The sequence below is a fragment of the Procambarus clarkii genome, chromosome 40, assembly GCF_040958095.1.
Source record: "Procambarus clarkii isolate CNS0578487 chromosome 40, FALCON_Pclarkii_2.0, whole genome shotgun sequence".
NCBI classification, from domain to species: domain Eukaryota; kingdom Metazoa; phylum Arthropoda; class Malacostraca; order Decapoda; family Cambaridae; genus Procambarus; species Procambarus clarkii.
Window position 1 is genome coordinate 31,190,300 of NC_091189.1, and position 20,050 is coordinate 31,210,349.

The window sequence follows — 20,050 nt, forward strand, 5'->3', positions numbered from 1 at the left end:
TAGATAGACATTGACTTGGTCACAATGACCCGAGGCTTCTGTTTTGGCCATGGTTGAGGTTTAGACTGGCATTTGAGACAACAGATAACAATAATAACAACTGATAAAGAGAAATTATAGTTAAAACCTAAAGAATAAACTTGTGAAAGTTACAGCTCCATTAAATATATAATTACAGTACAGTTAATATGCAAACCTTTCCTCATAGCTTCTTGTTTAGCTACGGAGTCTTCTTGCCTTTTCAAATTCTCCTCATTCATCCTCTGCTGTTGCCCCAACTGGTCTTCATACCTGCAGAAGATATATAATTAAATACTAGACAAAAAAATTTTCTTCAAAATATTAATCATTGATAAGTGTAACAAATATTGGTCAGATCTGAAAAAAGGAAATGTGTTGCTAGTAAATATAGCAATCACAGAGGCATAGGTATAATTCACTTTATAAATATATGACACAGGGAAAATAATGAAATTGTATAAAATAAGAATTTACTAAGTGTTTGTTGACAGAAACATGATAAAGCATTTTTGTGATGTAAGAGCAGTGAGAGGAACATCTAGAGGTTTGTCTGATCATATGTTGGTACAGTGGTACCTCGGAATGCGATTGTCCCTGTATGCGAGGTTTTCGGAAGGCGAGGTGTATTTACTCCAAAAATTTGTCTCGGAAGGCGATGGTTACTTCGGGAGGCGAGTTTGGACGCGAGTTTGTTGATACGCGTACAGCCGACCTAGCGCGTTCGTCGCCCCTCCGCCCCGCCGCTCCTCAGTTTATTATTGTCTCGCGCTCAGTGACTACCCCCACATCAATTCTTCTCGCGGATTTTCAGTGTTTTGTTGGATTTTTGGTGATTTGTCTATACAATTTGTTATTATATATCTCACCATGGGTCCCAAGAAAGCCAGTGGTAAGGATAAAGGCCAGAAAGCTCATGTGAGGATGACAATAGAGGAGAAACAAGAGATCATTCGGAAGCATGAGAACGGTACACGTGTTGTTGAACTTTGTAGGCAGTACAACAAAGCCACATCAACAATATGCACTATACTTAAGAAGAAAAATAAGATTATGGGTGCTAAAGTGGCAAAAGGAGTAAGAACATTAACGGCACAAAGACCACAAATACTTGAAGAAGTGGAAAAGTTGTTATTAATTTGGATACACGACAAGGAGTTGAGGGGTGATAGTGTTTCGGAGGCCATTATTTGTGAGAAAGCCAGGGTGTTGCACGAAGACCTTCTAAAGAATACCCCTGCAACGAGTGATGCAGATAAGAAAGAGTTTAAGGCAAGCAGGGGCTGGTTTGAAAAATTTAGAAAGAGAAGTGGTATCCATAGTGTTACAAGGCATGGGGTTATGTGATGTGATTATGGAAGGGGACTCCCCTTCCAAACAGTAACTCCTCTCCTCCTCCCCCCTCCTCACCATCTTCCATACGCCTACAGCACTCGACAGCAAGGTAAGTAATAACTGGAACACAGTTTTGTAGGTTTATTTAGATGAATTAGGTAAATTAGGTATAAAAATTTAGTTTGATGTGGGGTTTTTGGGGTAGTCAGGAACGGATTAATTCATTTCCCTTTATTTCTTATGGGGAAATTAACTTCGGAATGCGAGTTTTCGGAAGGCGAGGCGTCTCCAGGAACGGATTAAACTCTTATTCTGAGGTATGCCTGTACTATGAAATATAAAATTAAGTAGTGAAAGGATGATCACTGTGCCTAGTACTAGACGCCTTAGGATTGAATTATACAAAAAGAGGTACAAGGCTTCTCATCTAAGACTGGAATATTGCTTAGGAAAACTCTTCTTAAATCTTAAAAGCTTCCTGCAGAGTAATCTGACTTAACATGGGTGCATGTAGGTCTCCCGACATCCCAACACTTTTGACAGTTGCTGGCCGAGTGGTTAGAGCATTGGACTGCTGGGGGCATGGAGACCCTGGCTGATTGGGATCGAATATATGCTTGTAAGTATCCACTAGAAAAATGAAACAAATTTATAACGTTTTTGTGATTCACCACATTATCAAGGAAATCCTGTACTGTATTTCCTTGATAATGTTGTGAAACGCGAAAACATTTGGAATTTTCGTTTCATTGTCTTAATGGATACATATGCATAACCGAATCACATGCTTGTGATTATTCTTGCACAAATTCATTTTCAGAGTAATAAGTTAATTATATTATAAACTGACCTTTTACGAGCTAGCTGGTCTTGATATTGGGATTTCTGTTGATCCAATTTTGACTGTTCCTGAAGTGTTTTTCGTCTTTCCTCCTGTTCAATTCGCTTTCCTTCAGCTTTAGCTGCTTCTATTCTTAACTGGAAAAAATATATTTCATAAATATCTAAATTTTAATTTGATTAGAAAATTAATGTGTGTTTAATGTCTTATTTGTACCAATTGAAGAATTTCTTCATAAAATTAAACACGAATGAAGTTAATTATATGCGATGAAATGTTGTTGTGTAGGAAAAGGAGCATTCATAAGAGTTAATGGTTAATGTGTGACTGGTTTGATTTGTATTTGTAATATTTGTATTTGTACGCCAGTATTTTATTTGTAAGTATTGGTGTATTTGTAAGCCAGAGTTGTGTGGTTGCCTCATGGTTATTGTATATACAGTAAATATAGTATATAAATTAGTAAAGAAATGAGGAAGGTACTATAGTTAAAAACACTCAAGAGAGAGAGTTTACGATAGCAAAAATGAAGCATGTAAAATTTGATGCGTGAAGGTGATACTGTTCATTATCAAGAGATGAAAAAATTATGTAATAAGATGAAAGGTATATTAATGTGCATGAGAAAAGATATACAGTATTAAAAAAAAGTGGATAAAAATAATGATGCTAGAAAGGAAAGAAAACCCTCTATGGAATTAATGTGAATGGAGAAGTGCTGGAATTTGTTGATCTGTTTAAACACACAAGGACAAAAGAGAGGAAAAGTGAGGAAAAGTGAGGAAAGAGGAAAAGATCCACTTGTCACAAAAGTGACAAAAGAGGAATATATAAATGTAAAGTAAAGAGTTAGACAGAGAAGTAATGTGGTTAGTATAATAAAAGCCTTGGATACAAATGCTCTCTTAAGTGGTAGGTACTTCTCATTATATTACAAGGAGAGATGCTGGCATGCCAAGTACATGAAAAAATGTACAATTAAAGCGGTAGAAATTGAAAATCTGATAAAAATAGAGTAATAACTCAAAATGTAATGTAAAGATGCCTTGTGTAAAATCAGGTACATTACAAGATGGAGGAGTTAATGGTTTGATCATGATGCTTGACTGATGATGAAAGTGTGTGAATCTGAGGGTAGGGAAAACAGAAATGCCAAAAAGAAAAGTGGCCATATATGGAGAGTGATGAAGAAGAGATTAAGAGTGAACAGAACACAATAAGTGATAGAAGGAAAGGGAAGGGAATTATCAGGAGAAAGCACCAAGCCAGTATTACTCCTGTATATTGCACTTGGAAGGGATCAGGATAAGGATTTGGAATAGTACGAAGGGAAGGAATGGTGCCCAAGACGGTCAAGGATTGAATGCTGACCTCCATGAAACCAGACAATTGCTCATGCAGGTGGTGACAGAAAACAAAGCTAGTTGGCAGTAGTTTGTGAAGAGGGAGCAGATATTTTACATGTTATATATATGACAGCTAATGAGGACTGATTGAAAAGTTTATGTTCCACCTTGTAACTGACATGGAATATAAACATAATAAAATACAAATACATACAAACAGTGGGATCCCACTAGAATAAACCTGACTAAAATAACATGCCACAGAAGCTGAACAGATTCTAGTCCAGGAAAAATTAATCAATAAACAAAGAGATATTTTAACTACTTTAGTAGGATTTGTTAGTTTAAGCTGTTGCCGATCTGATTCGACTTGGTTAACAGGTGCTAACCAAAAACAAGAATAATTCAAATGTGTAAAGAATTAAAACATTGTCAAAAGAAAAGATCAAATGGTAAATGCACAATATATCATTAAGATATATAATGTTAGCTGAGAGGTTGAGCATGTTGGCCGATAACAAAAGAATTTAACAATCTTGGAGCAGGATCCTGTGAATAGACCAATCACTGCCTTGTCATAGAAATACAGTGGAACCTCGATTAAAGAATTTAAGCCATTCCAGCACCAAGCTCATCATGTGAAATGCTCAACTTCCAAAACGAATTTCCCCATTTAAAATATTGGAAATAAAAATATTCCGTTCCATCACCGACAAACATCAATATGACATTTGATTTTTGTTATTTAGTGGAGCAGCCTACCTGACATACACTGAATGAACTTTAATGACATTTTCTCTTTTTTCAACTTTGTTCACTTTTTTTTAATTTTTCATTTTTTTAATAGCAAAAGATTTATTAAGTGTATGTCAGGTAGGCTGCTCCATGTTTCATAAAAAAAAAAAAAAAAATGTCATAAAGGTTCGTTCAGTGCTTGTCAGGTAGGATGCTCCATTATGACAATCTTTCTTTGCTTCAAATGTGTTCAATTTGTTTTGTATTTTTCATTTATTTATTAATAATGGAGCAGCCTACCTGGCACACACTGAACGAACCTTTAAGACTTTTTCCTTTTTATATATTTGTTCAATTTTGTTTTCATTTTTTTTTTAAGAAACATGGAAACATTTTTTTTCTATTTTTTTTAAGAAACCACCCACACCATCCCCTCAAACCACCCACATTATCCACACCATCCTCCACACCACGCACACCATCCCCCCACACCACCGCCTACTTGACATACTGTACTGTGTACACTGAACGAACCTTTTTTACATGTGTTCTTTTTTCAAAATATTTTAATTTATTTCTGTTTATTCTACAAAAAAATCAATCCTTTGCAACATCACAGCAGCCACCCCTTTACATCCCAGCATCATCAGCAACTTTAAACAAAATAAATAATTTAATTGCATCGTCTGAGGCGTCCAAGAATGTGCGAGAAGCAGCGGGAACGCACCATGTGGTTTTCTCGTTAATCAAACGAGCGCTCGCCAATCGAGACAAATTGTCAGTGATCGGTGTGCTCCTCATTCAAAATGCTCGTAAATTGAGGCCCTCGTCACTCACGGTTCCACTGCACAAGCAATGTTTCTGCAGAAATGATTCATTGGAATGTGGTGTTTGCACTTGCAGGTAGAATAATAAGACAACACTTCTTGGAACAAGAAAATTCAAAAGCAGTTGATGACAAGAGAAAAAAAATGATTCTTGATATGTAAATTGAGGGAAAAGATCTATGATAAAAAGGAAGTACTGTATGAAGATAAAAGCAATAAAATTATAATAAACTAGCAAGAAAAATAATACTAAACTCAAAAATAATAATTATTTTGAGGTGTTGGAAAAATAAATGGGAATATTAAAGATAAACACAATAACTGCTGATGAACAAATGCAAAATGGGTGAAGACAATACTTTGAATGACTGATGAGTGGAGTCAATGAAAATTGGCAAGAATAGTTTTGTGATAATGAAAAGAATGCAAAACAAAATACCAAAACATACATCCACTGAATAAATGTACTGATATGCATAAAACCTAAAACATGGGAAAGGTCAGCATACATCAAGAGAATGGTAACTCTTAACAACAATTTTCCTCACATTTCACACATTCATTCTGGTAAAGAAAATCTCTGCAAAGTATGTTAACCCTTATACTGTGCAATACATATATAGCTGGGGGTGAGTAACTATTGCACCACAGCTATGTATGTTTGGAAGTACCACGTAAGATTTAAAAGTCCCACAGCTACATGGGGTGCACATCAGCTTCCTCAGGGCTCTTGTAAACTGACGCCATAATTTTTTTAAATCGTGGGCAACATTCCCGGGTGTGAGAGCCTCCGTACTGAATGAGCAACCAAGGCTAGCACACACAGCATGAGCCCACAGCATCGCCTAAAAAGTCAAAATATATATGTAACTGGTATTATTTATCCATGATAGTATTACAGAAGAGCCTGACTGTGATAAAGACTGTGTACAATGTTCAGATATCAGTGAACACAATGCTGTTCAAGGGGTTCACAGCACTAGTCACAGCACACTGCCCTTGTTTCGTTCATTTAAGAATCTTCAAATGACTTCTTGTGCTCCTTTACAAAATAAACTTGTGGAAAATTATTCATTTACAGGATTTAATGACCAGGATTCATGATAACAGCAGCATTGTGGTGAGAATTAGCAATATGCATAGTATGGTGGGAGGAGTAATCTTGGTGAGGGAGGGAGAGGTAGCATCATCTGCTGACTGTGTGGCAACCTGGGGAGGCAACCTGGAGGGAGGCAACCTGTGTGGCAACCTGGGAAGCCGGTCGGCCGAGCGGACAGCACGCTGGACTTGTGATCATGTGGTCCTGGGTTCGATCCCAGGCGCCGGCGAGAAACATTGGGCAGAGTTTCTTTCACCTTATGCCCCTGTTACCTAGCAGTAAAATAGGTACCAGGGTGTTAGTCAGCTGTCACGGGCTGCTTCCTGGGGGTGGAGGCCTGGTCGAGGACCGCGCCGCGGGGACACTAAAAAGCCCCGAAATCATCTCAAGATAACCTGTTATTGTCTGAGACTCACCAAACCAGCTTAGTGGTTCGCTATGGTGAACAAAACATGCAGATACTTATGTATAACATGTGTATATAGTGTATGACAGCAAAAGGAGTGTGTTGGGAGGAGCCATTTTGGTGAGGGAGGGAGTGAGGCTGTCATCTGTTGGCTGCTGTGTGACTTGTCATGCAGTGTTTTGAGTCCACTATGTTTTTTGAACACCATACCAGCTTAGTTGTAGTTAGTTATGGTGAACAAAACATGTATATACTTATATATAACAGTGTATATAGTGTAATAAAACCACAAACTTGTCGGAGGAGGAATGTTGGCGAGTAAGGTGTTGAAGGAGGGATGGCTGGGTGTGGCAGCTCACTCTTGTTTGGACTCACCATACCAACTTAGTGGTTTGCTATGGTGAACACACATGTAGATACTTATATAGTGTGTAATAACAGCAAAAGGAGTATGTTGGGAGGTGCCATTTTGGTGAAGGGTGGTGTCATCTGGTAGCTGCTATGTCACTTGTCAAGCAGATTTTTGTGGCCACTATCTTCTTGAGATGATTTCAGGGCTCTCGTGTCCCCGCGGCCTGGTCCTCGACCAGGCCTCCACCCCAAGAAGCAGCCCGTGACAGCTGGCTAACACCCAGGTACCTATTTTACTGCTAGGTAACAGGGGCATAGGATGAAAGAAACTCTGCCCATTGTTTCTCGCCGGCGCCCGGGATCAAACCCGGGACCACAGGATCACAAGTCCAGCGTGCTGTCTGCTTGGCCGACTGGCTCCCCGCTCGGCCGACCGGCTCCCCGCTTGGCTGACCGGCTCCCAGCTATGGGTAAGCAACATAGATCACTATGTTGTTTGGACACCATACCAGCTTAGTTGTATAGTTATGGTGAATAAAACATGTAGATACTTACATATAATGTGTGTATATAGTGTAAAAACAGCACAAGCAATATAGTGGGAGGAGGAATGTTGGCAAATGAGAGAGGGAGCATCAGCTGACTGTGTGGCGACCTCAATGATTGTCTTAACTCACCATACCAGCATACTTGTACAGTTGGTTCATGCATTTTATTATATAAATATATCACTACACACTATTGAATAATATTACTGAAAAAAAAATCAATCACATTGAAATAATTAGGTAATAATATCTTTGTGGCAAATCCCGCCTGTCAGCATAAGTGGAGCAGACCCCCCACAAGACGCCTAGTCTGTCGGCACCTCAATTTTGCCAGACTTCCTGCCCTATTGCAGCCAAAAATATGTCACCTACGATTGTTTTTTCTCCACGTGATCAGGTAACACAAATCAACACTTTTATAAGATAAAAAAAGAATATTTTTTTTAATTTCTTGCACCTGGGCGTGTTGCAGGCTATAATCACAAGAGCAGCCCAGGGGTTAAACTTAAAATTCACTCAGCCCATATTTCATCCTTTCCTCTGCCGACAGACTGCCTGAACATCTTTTTGACAACTAATTTGCAGAGACAAGTTTTGTGACATTAAAAATTAACTGTCAAGGCAGCTTAAGTTGGCCATTATATTGCCAACTTCTAATTGGTATTCAACTTCAAACTGGTATATAGAGGCAAAGTTGGCCCTCTATATACCAAATAATATATATTTAGTATACCAATTAATGCAGTACAGGATATAAACATTAAGCAAATGCCGAGTTCTTTAATAAATATTTCAATCACTGTATTTGACTCTTCAACACTTGATATACTGTACAGTGGAACCTTGATTAACAAATTTAATTCGTTCCGGCACCGAGCTCGTCATGTGAAACGCTCGTCTTTCAAAATGAATTTCCCCATTTAAAATAATGGAAATAAAATTAATGCGTTTCACCACCGAAAAACATCAATGATATTCAGTTTTTTTAAATAATGGAGCAGCCTACCTTACATACACTGAACAATCCTTTATGACATTTGTCTTTTCAATTTTTTTTCAATTTTTTTTTTAGAAAATAGAGCAGCCTACCTGACAATCACTGAACAAACCTTTATGACATTTTTCTTTTTTTTTCAAATTCTTTTAATTTTTATTTTGTTATTTTTTCATTTATTTTTTTAGAAATTGTATCAGCATACCCGACATTCACTGACTGAACCTTTTTGACATTTGGTCTTTTTTCAAATTTTTTATTTGTTTTTCTAATTTTGTCTAAAAAAACAAAATCAATGCTTTGCAACATTACAGCAGTCACCCCCCTTTACATCCCAGCATCATTAGCATCCTAAAAAAAAAAATTACATATTTGCATCGTCGGCCGTGTCCGAGAATGTGCGAGAACCAGCGGAAACGCTAGGAAACACCATGTGCTTTTCTCATTAATCAAGCGGAAGCTCATCAATCGAGACAAATTTTCGCCAAGTGGCACGCTCGTTATTCGAACTGCTCGTAGATTGAGGCACTTGTCACTCGAGGTTCCACTGTACAACTATGCTCTTGTAAGATTGTGAACCTATCTGTGAATCTGGAACATGGGAAACAGTGAACACACTATGATTTAGACCCTAGTATCAGGTACTGAGACTGGTTAGGTTATATAACAATATATTTTCTGTGGAACATAATCTGCAAGTTGATTAGTATACATGATTAAATTAATATGCATGACAAATTTATAACAAAATACATTGCTAACCTCCATTTCCTTTGCAGTTCCTATAAGTTCCCTCTGCTTCGTTTCTTCCTGGAGTTTTGTCAATTCCAAAGCTTCCTTAGCAAATTCTGAAAAAATGCATTGAAGTATAATATCATAATGCTGCATAAACCAAGTTCACTGATTTAAAATGACCCTCAAGCACCACACTGTTGTATAAAGCAAAACCTGAACAATTTTAGTACAGTAATTGAAAACATAAATACAGTAACAACTTGCAATATGAAAGATGTCTTTAAAAGAAATGGTTGGAATAAAAATTAAGTAAAGTACTGAAAATTCACATGCCTTCAGTAGAGTACTAATCAATAGTAGGTGACCTCACAGCCTATGCCAAATTGGTCCATTATATTGTGGTTGCCTTATAGACACACTAGTTCTCAAGATAAAGTTTTATTATAATGTATGTAATAAAAATTATTCTTACATAATCAAGCTCAGAATGAACCATTTTATGCCATTTTATCAAACAATTTCATGTATACTTGTGAATATCCTTATGCTTAAAATATTATTAGTCATACATAAAATGTTTCAGTGTGACGCTATTATTATTTATGGCTGGCACACAAATATCATTCATCACATAATTATCAGAGTCGGTTTCCACACTTAAGATTCAAATTGACAATAACAATGATTTAAACCTTTTGAACATGTGACATTCTCACCCTGAGCAAACAATATAATTTCTCAGTCTCACTTATGTCATCAGAGAGAACATATGCAATCACCAAAATATCATGCATTGACTCGTACTACTTTTCACTCAATAAATGACTTGCTCCCTCACTAACTTACTCCTTTCAGTTTGTTTTAATCTTGATTTTATAATCCTTATTTATCCATATTATATTATTTATTCTCCTCGAAAGCTTTTACCAGTACCCTTCTATTTTTTAATTTACTTTCCTCATGCTTCACAACAACAACAATGTACAGTATTGTAATTTATAATATAAATTAATGCATACTTGAGGATTCTAGGTCCTTAGCAGCTTTGGCAGCACGCTCTAGTGCCGCAGAGTCAAACCGATAGGCATCCATAGCGCCACTCTTGCCCTTGCCATCACCAGAGTCCCCTGATCCATCCGGAGCCCCACCACCTACAGCACCGGGTGGTGGCACAAACTGAGAAAAGTCTTGTGGTCGCTGATTCATCCCAAATAGCCATGACATCTTTGACCTGCAAAAATTAAACAAATCTTTAAAACATCAAAGTTCTGTAATATAAAATTTAATTGTATAAACTACACTTTTATCTAATTTTTTCTAATTTTTTAGTATACAGTCTATAATTACAAATATTACATGTTATGTTATTATTATGCCTTTCTCTTTGATAACATTTTCCATAAGACTTTCATTCAAATATAGCGACACATCATTTCTGCTCCATAGTAATGTATTCTAATATGCATCTTTAAATTATTTTTCTAGAAAATTAAGTACAATACAGGACAATCAACTCATTGTTTTATTTGATCTCATCAACACCGCAGAGTGTATTTGTTTGCCCTCAACTTGGGTTAGATTTTTAACGAGTCTAGTAAGGGGAGAACAACAAATATACTGTACTGCACATAGTTTTCTGCAACTTACAACATAACAATGTGCTTGGAAGAGAAACAGTAGTACTGTACTGAATTGTGCAGTATTGTACTAAATTCCTTGGAATGAAAATTGAAGGTAGGCAAAGAGCCAGTTCTTTCAATCTTGATTAAAAGAAACTGCCTGAGAATATTCTTTTTTCAACTTATGAATTTATGCAACAAAATTACTATACTACTAATACATTAATTTGTTTTATTGGGGAAAGGAAACCTGTGTATGTATGTATGTATGTGTATGTATGTATATGTATGTATGTATGTATGTATGTATGTATGTATACGTACGTATGCACGCACACACACACACACAAGGTCTGTATTGAGATCCCCACAACAGTTGCTTAACTCCTGGGGAACTTTTTGCTAGGTAAACAAGAGGCATTATATGAAAGGAAATGTACCCAACCAGGTCTGTCTAGCCTGGGAATTAAATCTGAGATCCTCAATGGGGGTATGCACCTGATATCAATCCTGTGAGTGATAATGGACCCCATACCCATCCTGCTAGTAATAATTTATTTATATTTATTTACATATACATGCGTTCTTACATTCTTGTACAGCCACTAGCACACACAGTGTTTCAGGCAAGTCCTTAACCACTGCACTGCGCAACACGCCTGTAGGCGCTCAATGGGTGGTGCGTAATGCGCCTCGGGGATCTTATAGGTATAGCGTACCATTCAAAACTGGTGCGCGATGACGCGGGTACAAAATGAATGCCTGAGGGCCTCAGTGACTGTCCATCATTTTGAAAAAAAAATCCCAGCATGCCCCAGGGCCGTGAGGAGCCTCAGTTTCAAAGAAGCAACCATGTCCGATGCACCATCTACGAGCTCCCGCTCCACGGTCAGCTGCGGTCATGGAAAACCACTCTCTGAGGAGGAAATACGCGACATTTTGAATGATGATGGTGCTATGGATATTTGACTTAGACTACGATCCAGAGTAAGACCTTACACAAAGGTCTGACACGAGTGAGGGAGAGGCTGCGGTGGAGGATATCGCGAGTGTGTACAGTACAGGTGCCTCGCCCTGGGTCAACACCATTAAGAGTCACCACCACCATGTGTGTCTTCTGATACAAGTTTATTCATTGACAGTACTTGTGATGAATCATTCTCGGGCTTCAGTGACATAGGCTCTGATACAAGTAGTGTTGACAACCTGAGTACAAGCAGTGAGGGTGTTACTAGGCGGGATTTTGCTGCCCCAGCAATACGCCGTGGCAAGCGGCAGCATGTCACGCGGCCTGAGGACAATGACGACAGTGTTTCCTCGACATCAGGTTTTCGTGGTAGGCCTACACTACGCAGAACACCCTCATCTCTTGGCATACTGATACGCAGCTCTAGCACAAGACGACGGAGCCATGTTTGTGGCACTTGTGGTAGTGTTGACTGTGGTGTTGACGCAAAAACCAAACCCCCAGGTGTACCTGTGTGGGAGGATTGTGAGAGATTTGTCCCACAAATACCAACTTTTGATGGTACCGATGTTGGTGTGACACCACTATTCCCCTATACAGGTGACGATATGGCCGAAATCTACTATTTCCTTGCCTATTTTGATAATGAATTCACGAACCATCTTGTGGCAGAGACAATCAGACACGCTCACAGCCTCATAGACAGGCATTTTACCTGCCTCTCGCATGACACTATGGAAGGGTACTACAAATGAGGAAATGTACATGTTTCTCGCGTTGAGCATGATGATGAATCACTCTGAGAAACACGTCATCCAAGATTATTGGAGCAAAGACAGCCTTGTTCCATCCCCCGTGTTCAACCGGTACATGTCACGTGATAGGTTCCTGCACTTTGAGAATAACAAAAATAAAGACAGACAGGACAGACTTCGGAAGGTGCGGAAGATTTTTAGTGATATGAGAGGCAAGTTCCGTGACAATTTTGTACCTGGACAGAATGTGGTGATTGATGAATCGCTAGTCCACTTCAAGGGACGACTCGCGTTCAAGCAGTACATCCCATCAAAGCGGCACCGGTATGGACTAAAGTTTTTCGTGCTGTGCTACTGCGAAACTGGTATCATTATGGACATGATACTGTATTCAGGTACAGACATCGACACACCAGGTCAAGATCCACACGGGTTCTCCGGCAGTGTCTTTGAAACCCTCATGGAACCGTTGCTGAACAAGGGGCATGTACTGTTCACGGACAACTATTATACCAGCCCCTTGTTGACCAGATAACTCCTTGACCACAACACCAGCGTATGTGGCATTGTGAAGGCCCACAGGAGGGGCCAGTGTTTGGCATAGGTATTGCAGTGGGTGATTGCCAGCTGCAAAAGTGTGACAAGATCTTATCAGTGCGGTGGAAGGACAGACGCGAGGTGAATATGTTGACAACAATTCACACTGGTGTTATGTTGGACAGTGGCAGTGCACTTTCAAACACGCTTCCCAATATATAAACCCGATTGTGTCATAGACTACAACGTCAACATGCGCCTAGTAGATAAATGTGACATGATGCTTGGTGCCGTCGAGTGCGTGCTTAAATCTGTGAAGTAGACGAAAAAATTCTTTTTCTACCTCATTGATGTTGCAGTGCTCAACTGTTTCAATATGTATCTAGTGAAATCGGGCAAGAGACCCCAATACGGATACAGTATTCAGTATTGCTCAAGTTTCACAACTGCTCATTAAGTATGCGAAGGAGTGTTCTGTTGCCTTCTGTTGCAACGCGTGGAGTGCCAGCAACAATGCCACACGCAGTTCCAGACAGAGGGGGGTAACGAGATGTTCGGTGTACACAAGTTTGAGTATATGCCAGGCACAGCATCACGGGACATGGGTAAATATGCCTGTGTTGTATGTAAGAACACTCAACGTAAAGATTGCAAGCGAAGATGCATCTCCACCTGGTATGTTGAGTGTAAAGTTTCACTATGCCCCGTCGATTGTTTCGCAGCACATCACACACTCACGGAGTTGCTGAGTGTGTTGTTGGTGAATGTATATAGTGTGTGATACTGTATTGTGTGTAAATATGTTGTAAATATACATAAATGAGCATGATACATTGGAAATATGAGCAAAATATGTGATCACTTTTTGTGATGCATGTAACAATGTGTCTTCGGACAGTACGAATGTTCTACTGCCATAATCTTGAGGTTATCGAGATGATTTCGGGGCTTAAGTGTCCCCGCGGCCCGGTCCTCGACCAGGCCTCCACCCCCAGGAAGCAGCCCGTGACGGCTGACTAACACCCAGGTACCTATTTACTGCTAGGTAACAGGGGCATTCAGGGTGAAAGAAACTTTGCCCATTTGTTTCTGCCTCGTGCGGGAATCGAACCCGCGCCACAGAATTACGAGTCCTGCGCGCTATCCACCAGGCTACGAGGCCCCAAATATTGTGCATGTGTTCATTATACATAGGACTGGCAAGAAAAAACAAAACAAATTACATGGAAATGTATGCATAAAATAAAAAAATTATTTGTGACAACTCGCGCATGTTGAACTTAACGCGTGATTGCCTCCGGGAGTCTACGCCACAGGCGACCACCAAATCGTGACATCACACGACATTTTCCGTATCCCATTGCGGGCAAAGTAGGCACAATTTCAAGTATTTTTTTACATATATGTAATCAGGAAAGGGTATTAACACTTAAAAAAATATCCCAAGAATTTATTTCCTGCGCACAAGGGGGGGAAGATGCCATATTTCGTGCCCGAGCAGCACAGTGGTTAATGGCAATTTTCACACACACACACGTTCCCAGGAAGCCACCCATAGCAACTGTAACTCCCAGGTACCTATTTACTGCTATCTTGAGGTTATCTTGAATAGGTTAACAGGGGCATCAGGGTGAAAGAAACTGCCCATTCGTTTCTGTCTCTGCCAGGGAACGAGCTCGAACCCTTAGGACTACGAACCCCTAGCGCTGTCCACTCAGCCGTCAGGCTCCCTCAATGAAGTAATGAACCTAATATCCATCGTGTGAGTTATAGTTTAAGAGGTTACCGAGACATTTAATGGGCTCAGGAACTGAACCTCAAAGTAATTCATTTGACAAAGCAAGTTAGTATTGATAAACAATTACACAATTTAGTATATGTACTGCCGAAGCGAGTACAAACAATTACACAGTTTAATATATATATTTATTTGTTTAATTTATTATGCATAGTTACAGACGTTCAGAAACTGAACCCAAAATTACTTGTAACTAGTTCATCACCTGTGTAACTGCCCTCGTGCCTAGGAAATGACGATAACCTCACCAACTGGCCAATGACAACCTTACAATATACTGTACTAGCATCAACCCCTGCTGGCTAACACACTAGTTACAGAGCACGTGATGCCCGAGAGCAGTTATGAGCCGGGCAGCACGAGAGGATGGGGCACGAGAGGATGGGGCACGAGAGGATGGGGCACGAGAGGATGGGGCACGAGAGTATGGGGCACGAGAGGATGGGGCACGAGAGGATGGGGCACGAGAGGATGGGGCACGAGAGGATGGGGCACGAGAGGATGGGGCACGAGAGGATGGGGCACGAGAGTATGAGGCACGAGAGTATGGGGCACGAGAGTATGGGGCACGAGAGTATGAGGCACGAGAGTATGGGGCACGACAGTATGAGGCACGAGAGTATGGGGCACGAGAGTATGGGGCACGAGAGTATGGGGCACGAGAGTATGGGGCACGAGAGTATGAGGCACGAGAGTATGGGGCACGAGAGTATGGGGCACGAGAGTATGAGGCACGAGAGTATGGGGCACGAGAGTATGCTGCAGGAGAGGATGGGGCACGAGAGTATAGGGCACGAGAGTATGGGGCACGAGAGTATGCTGCAGGAGAGGATGGGGCACGAGAGTATAGGGCACGAGAGTATGGGGCACGAGAGGATGGTGCACGAGAGGATGGTGCACGAGAGTATGGACCACTAGAGGATGGGGCACGAGAGTATGGGGCACGAGAGTATGGGGCACGAGAGTATGGGGCACGAGAGTATGGGGCACGAGAGTATGGGGCACGAGAGTATGAGGCACGAGAGTATGGGGCACGAGAGTATGGGGCACGAGAGTATGGGGCACGAGAGTATGAGGCACGAGAGTATGGACCACTAGAGGATGGGGCACGAGAGTATGGGGCACGAGAGTATGGGGCACGAGAGTATGGGGCACGAGAGTATGGGGCACGAGAGTATGGGGCACGAGAGTATGAGGCACGAGAGTATGGGGCACGAGAGTATGGGGCACGAGAGTATGGGGCACGAGAGTATGAGGCACGAGAGTATGGACCACTAGAGGATGGGGCACGAGAGTATGGGGCACGAGAGTATGGGGCACGAGAGTATGGGGCACGAGAGTATGGGGCACGAGAGTATGGGGCACGAGAGTATGGGGCACGAGAGTATGAGGCACGAGAGTATGGGGCACGAGAGTATGGGGCACGGGCACAACTTGGCTACATAATGTAACATGCTCACAACCTCCCGGCTTACCGTCACAATGATTGGTAACTCAGATCGTGGCTTTAACCCTCAATATCACGGTTATCTCTCAAGTTTCTACTAACTTATCAAACCACCATGTTAATAAAGTGTCAAAAGGCTGACCTTAATTGCTTCTAAGCGATATAGAGGGTGAGAATATGGAGGTAGTGAGGTAATGTTGTCAAGTAGCAGACGCCTTGTGCACGTGTGGTCGTGACGTCACGCCCGCCACCCTCTTATATTTCCTCCTTCTTCTTAATACTAACACCTTGTGTATGTTAGTCTTGTTAATAACAAAACAAAAATGCTTAGAGAAATTGTTTGAAGCATGTGTGTGTGTGTAGCATGATGCAGCACCTGGCTTTATACACTACTCTCCCACCTGCAGTTGCCACACTCGAATTTATTCCTCTTGTAAACCACAGCCAAAGTCGCCGAAGGACGAAAGCCAATGAAATAATCACGAAATATATTGGAATTGACTTCATTATTTTGAAAAGTTTACGTGAGCTTAGAACAATTACTAACTGATGCATCGTGCCATTAAATTAATACATATAATATATAAATATAAAAAAATAGTCCTGTATTAAACATTGCTGTGATATTTGAGAACATTATAAATTCGATCATATCACCCGTATTTTAGCGATCACTTCATAACTGATATATTAACTTTCATATCCCATGGAATGATATTAACAAATTTATTATTTATGTAATGAAAATGTTTACTACCACTTTCCTCGTCGTTCTAGTAAGAAAGCTAGAGCGAGTATATAACTTACGAATGTTGTTGTGTTGATTTAGGAGCGACGATAACTTATGAATGTATAATTTATTTTATTTTATTTTATTTATGCATATACAAGAATGTACATAAGGAATGTGAGGATACAATTAAGGTAATTACAGTCTTGTAAAGCCACTAGCACGCGCAGCGTTTCGGGCAGGTCCTTAATCTAAGAAAATTTTAAGGAGGTAAATACTTGCAAAATTTATAGACAAAAAAATGATAACAGATTACATGGAATGAAAAAAAAAAAAAAAGATGAGAGAAAATTATAGGTACAGTATATTAAAGCACATAGGTAGCTATGATTGATTGCAATGACAGCTTAAAATGGTAGTTGACAACAAATTGGTAGGCACAATACAGCAGAAACAATATAAGATTGATTGCAATGACAGCTTGAATGGTAGTTGACAAAAATTGGTAGTCACAATACAGCATATGGCTAGCACATAAAAGAAGACAGCAATGAACACAATGATAAGGTTGTTTGATATTACATAAAAATTAGGAGATTGGGTACCACTAGGTACAGAGCAAATTTAAAGCTCAGTGTAGGAAACTAAATAGATGAAGTTAGGTACTTTTTGGTTTTGCTTTTAAATAAGGCAAAAGTTTTACAGTTTTTCAATTCACTAGGGAGTGAGTTCCATAGACTAGGTCCCTTAATTTGCATAGAGTGTTTACACAGATTAAGTTTGACCCTGGGGATATCAAAGAGATATTTATTTCTGGTGTGGTGATAATGGGTCCTATTACATCTGTCCAGGGAGAGTTTCAGAGCATGGTTTGCATTTAAGAACAGGGTTTTGTAAATGTAGTTGACACAAGAGAATGTGTGGAGGGAGTTAATATTTAGCAAGTTTAGAGATTTAAACAAGGGAGCTGAGTGTTGTCTGAAAGCAGAGTTAGTTATTATTCTGATAGCAGATTTTTGCTGTGTGATGATGGGCTTAAGGTGGTTTGCAGTGGTAGACCCCCATGCACAGATACCATAATTAAGATAGGGGTAGATTAGTGCATAATATAGTGAGAGGAGAGCAGAGTTAGGAACATAATATCTGATTTTGGAGAGTATACCAACTGTCTTAGAGACTTTCTTAGTTATGTGTTGAATGTGGGTGCTGAAGTTGAGTCTCTTGTCTAGGAATAGGCCAAGAAACTTGCCATCATTTTTATTACTGATGTTAATGTTGTCTATCTGTAGCTGAATTGCATTTGATGATTTGCTTCCAAATAAGATGTAGTAAGTCTTTTCGATGTTTAATGTTAGTTTGTTCGTTGACATCCATAAGTGGACTTTTTTTAATTCATTATTCACAACATTATTTAGTGTATGTGGGTTGAGGTTTGAGTAGATAAGGGTAGTATCGTCAGCAAACAATATAGGTTTGAGAATATTAGAGACATTAGGCAGATCGTTTATATATATAAGAAATAGAAGAGGTCCTAAGATGCTGCCCTGTGGCACTCCAACGGTAATTGGTAGAGTGGAAGAAGTTGTATCATTGATGGTTACATATTGGTGTCTGTCACTAAGATAGGATCGGATGTAGTCAAGGGCAAGGCCTCGGATTCCATAATGCTGGAGTTTAAGTAAGAGGTAGTTGTGATTAACAGTATCAAAGGCTTTTCTTAGGTCAATGAAGAGTCCAATCGGAAACTCATTTTTGTCAAGGGCTGAGTAGATAATGTCAAGGAGACTAATGATTGCATCATTGGTACTCTTTTGGGACCGGAAGCCAAACTGGCAGGGGCTGAGTATGTCGAATTTTACGAGGTAGGAATAGAGCTGTTTGTAAATAATTTTTTCAAATATTTTTGATAGAATGGGTAGATTTGATATTGGTCTATAATTGATTATGTCCGCCGGATTGCCTCCTTTATGGACTGGCGTTACTCTTGCTTTTTTGAGGATATCAGGGAAGGTGTGACACTCTATAGATTTGTTGAACAGTAGTGCTATGGGTGGGGCAAGGGCATGGGAGGCTCTCTTGTACACAATGGACGGAATTTCACTGGTGTTCCCTGCCTTGGTTTTTAGAGAGTGTATGATGGACACAACATCTGCCGGGCTGATTGGTGAAAGGAGAAGAGAGTTTGGATAGCTGCCTGAGAGATATGTGTTAATATGTGTCTGAGTCTGTGGGATTTTACTGGCAAGATTAGCACCAACCGATGAAAAGAAACTATTAAATTCATTTGCCATTTCTAAATCAGTTGACGGTATATCCCCATCCTTGTAGAGTTTTATTTGGTTATGTGAGTGTTGTTTAGTTCCTAGGATACTAGAGATAGTTTTCCAAGTGTTTTTCATGTTGCCTTTTGCTTCATTGAATCTATTCACATAATATGCAAGTTTTGCCTTTCTTATGATACTGGTAAGCATTGATGAGTACCTTTTAGCTACTTCCTTTGAAACTAGGCCAATCCTAACTTTCTTTTCATATTCATGTTTCTTGTTGATTGAGTTGAGAATGCCATTTGTGAGCCATGGATTGTTTAATCTTTTGTCAGTTACTTGCTTTGTAAGAAGGGGACAATGAAGGTTGTAGAGGCTTAGAGTTTTGGAGAGGAAGAGGTTAGCTAATGAATTTATATCATGGGTATTATTGAATTCAGAATCCCAGTTAATATTGTGAAGTGCCTCTGTAAGATTGTCTAAAGCTGATTCACTGTGTAGCCTAAATGAAAATTTCTTGCTTTTTGGTGGTGTTATGTCCATGTTCGCTATGAGAAAGGTAGGATAGTGGTCAGTTGTTCTGTCGTAGATTATACCAGATACAAGGGGAGCTGTTATGTTTGTCCATATGTGGTCCAAGGCAGTACATAATTAATATGTACTGGTCGCAATAATCAATGATATAATCAAAGTGTGTA

General features: G+C 39.8%; 1 protein-coding gene across 4 annotated transcripts in view; it reads right to left on the reverse strand.

Moving 5' to 3' along the window:
• bor (ATPase family AAA domain containing bor) overlaps positions 1-20,050 on the reverse strand; it is a 58,969-nt gene that overhangs the window by 31,777 nt on the left and 7,142 nt on the right. The window contains exons 1-5 of one of the 4 annotated variants that reach the window (XM_045742071.2): positions 16,501-16,634; positions 10,255-10,466; positions 9,263-9,348; positions 2,204-2,331; positions 197-291 (exon numbers count right to left, since the gene is read on the reverse strand). In XM_045742071.2, coding sequence (XP_045598027.2) covers positions 197-291; positions 2,204-2,331; positions 9,263-9,348; positions 10,255-10,459 — 514 coding nt within the window. In that variant the 5' untranslated portion in view covers positions 10,460-10,466; positions 16,501-16,634. Of the gene's footprint in view, positions 1-196; positions 292-2,203; positions 2,332-9,262; positions 9,349-10,254; positions 10,467-11,573; positions 11,681-16,386; positions 16,635-20,050 lie in introns of those variants that run through there. The other 3 variants (XM_069338943.1, XM_045742068.2, XM_045742070.2) reach the window with 3 other exon arrangements.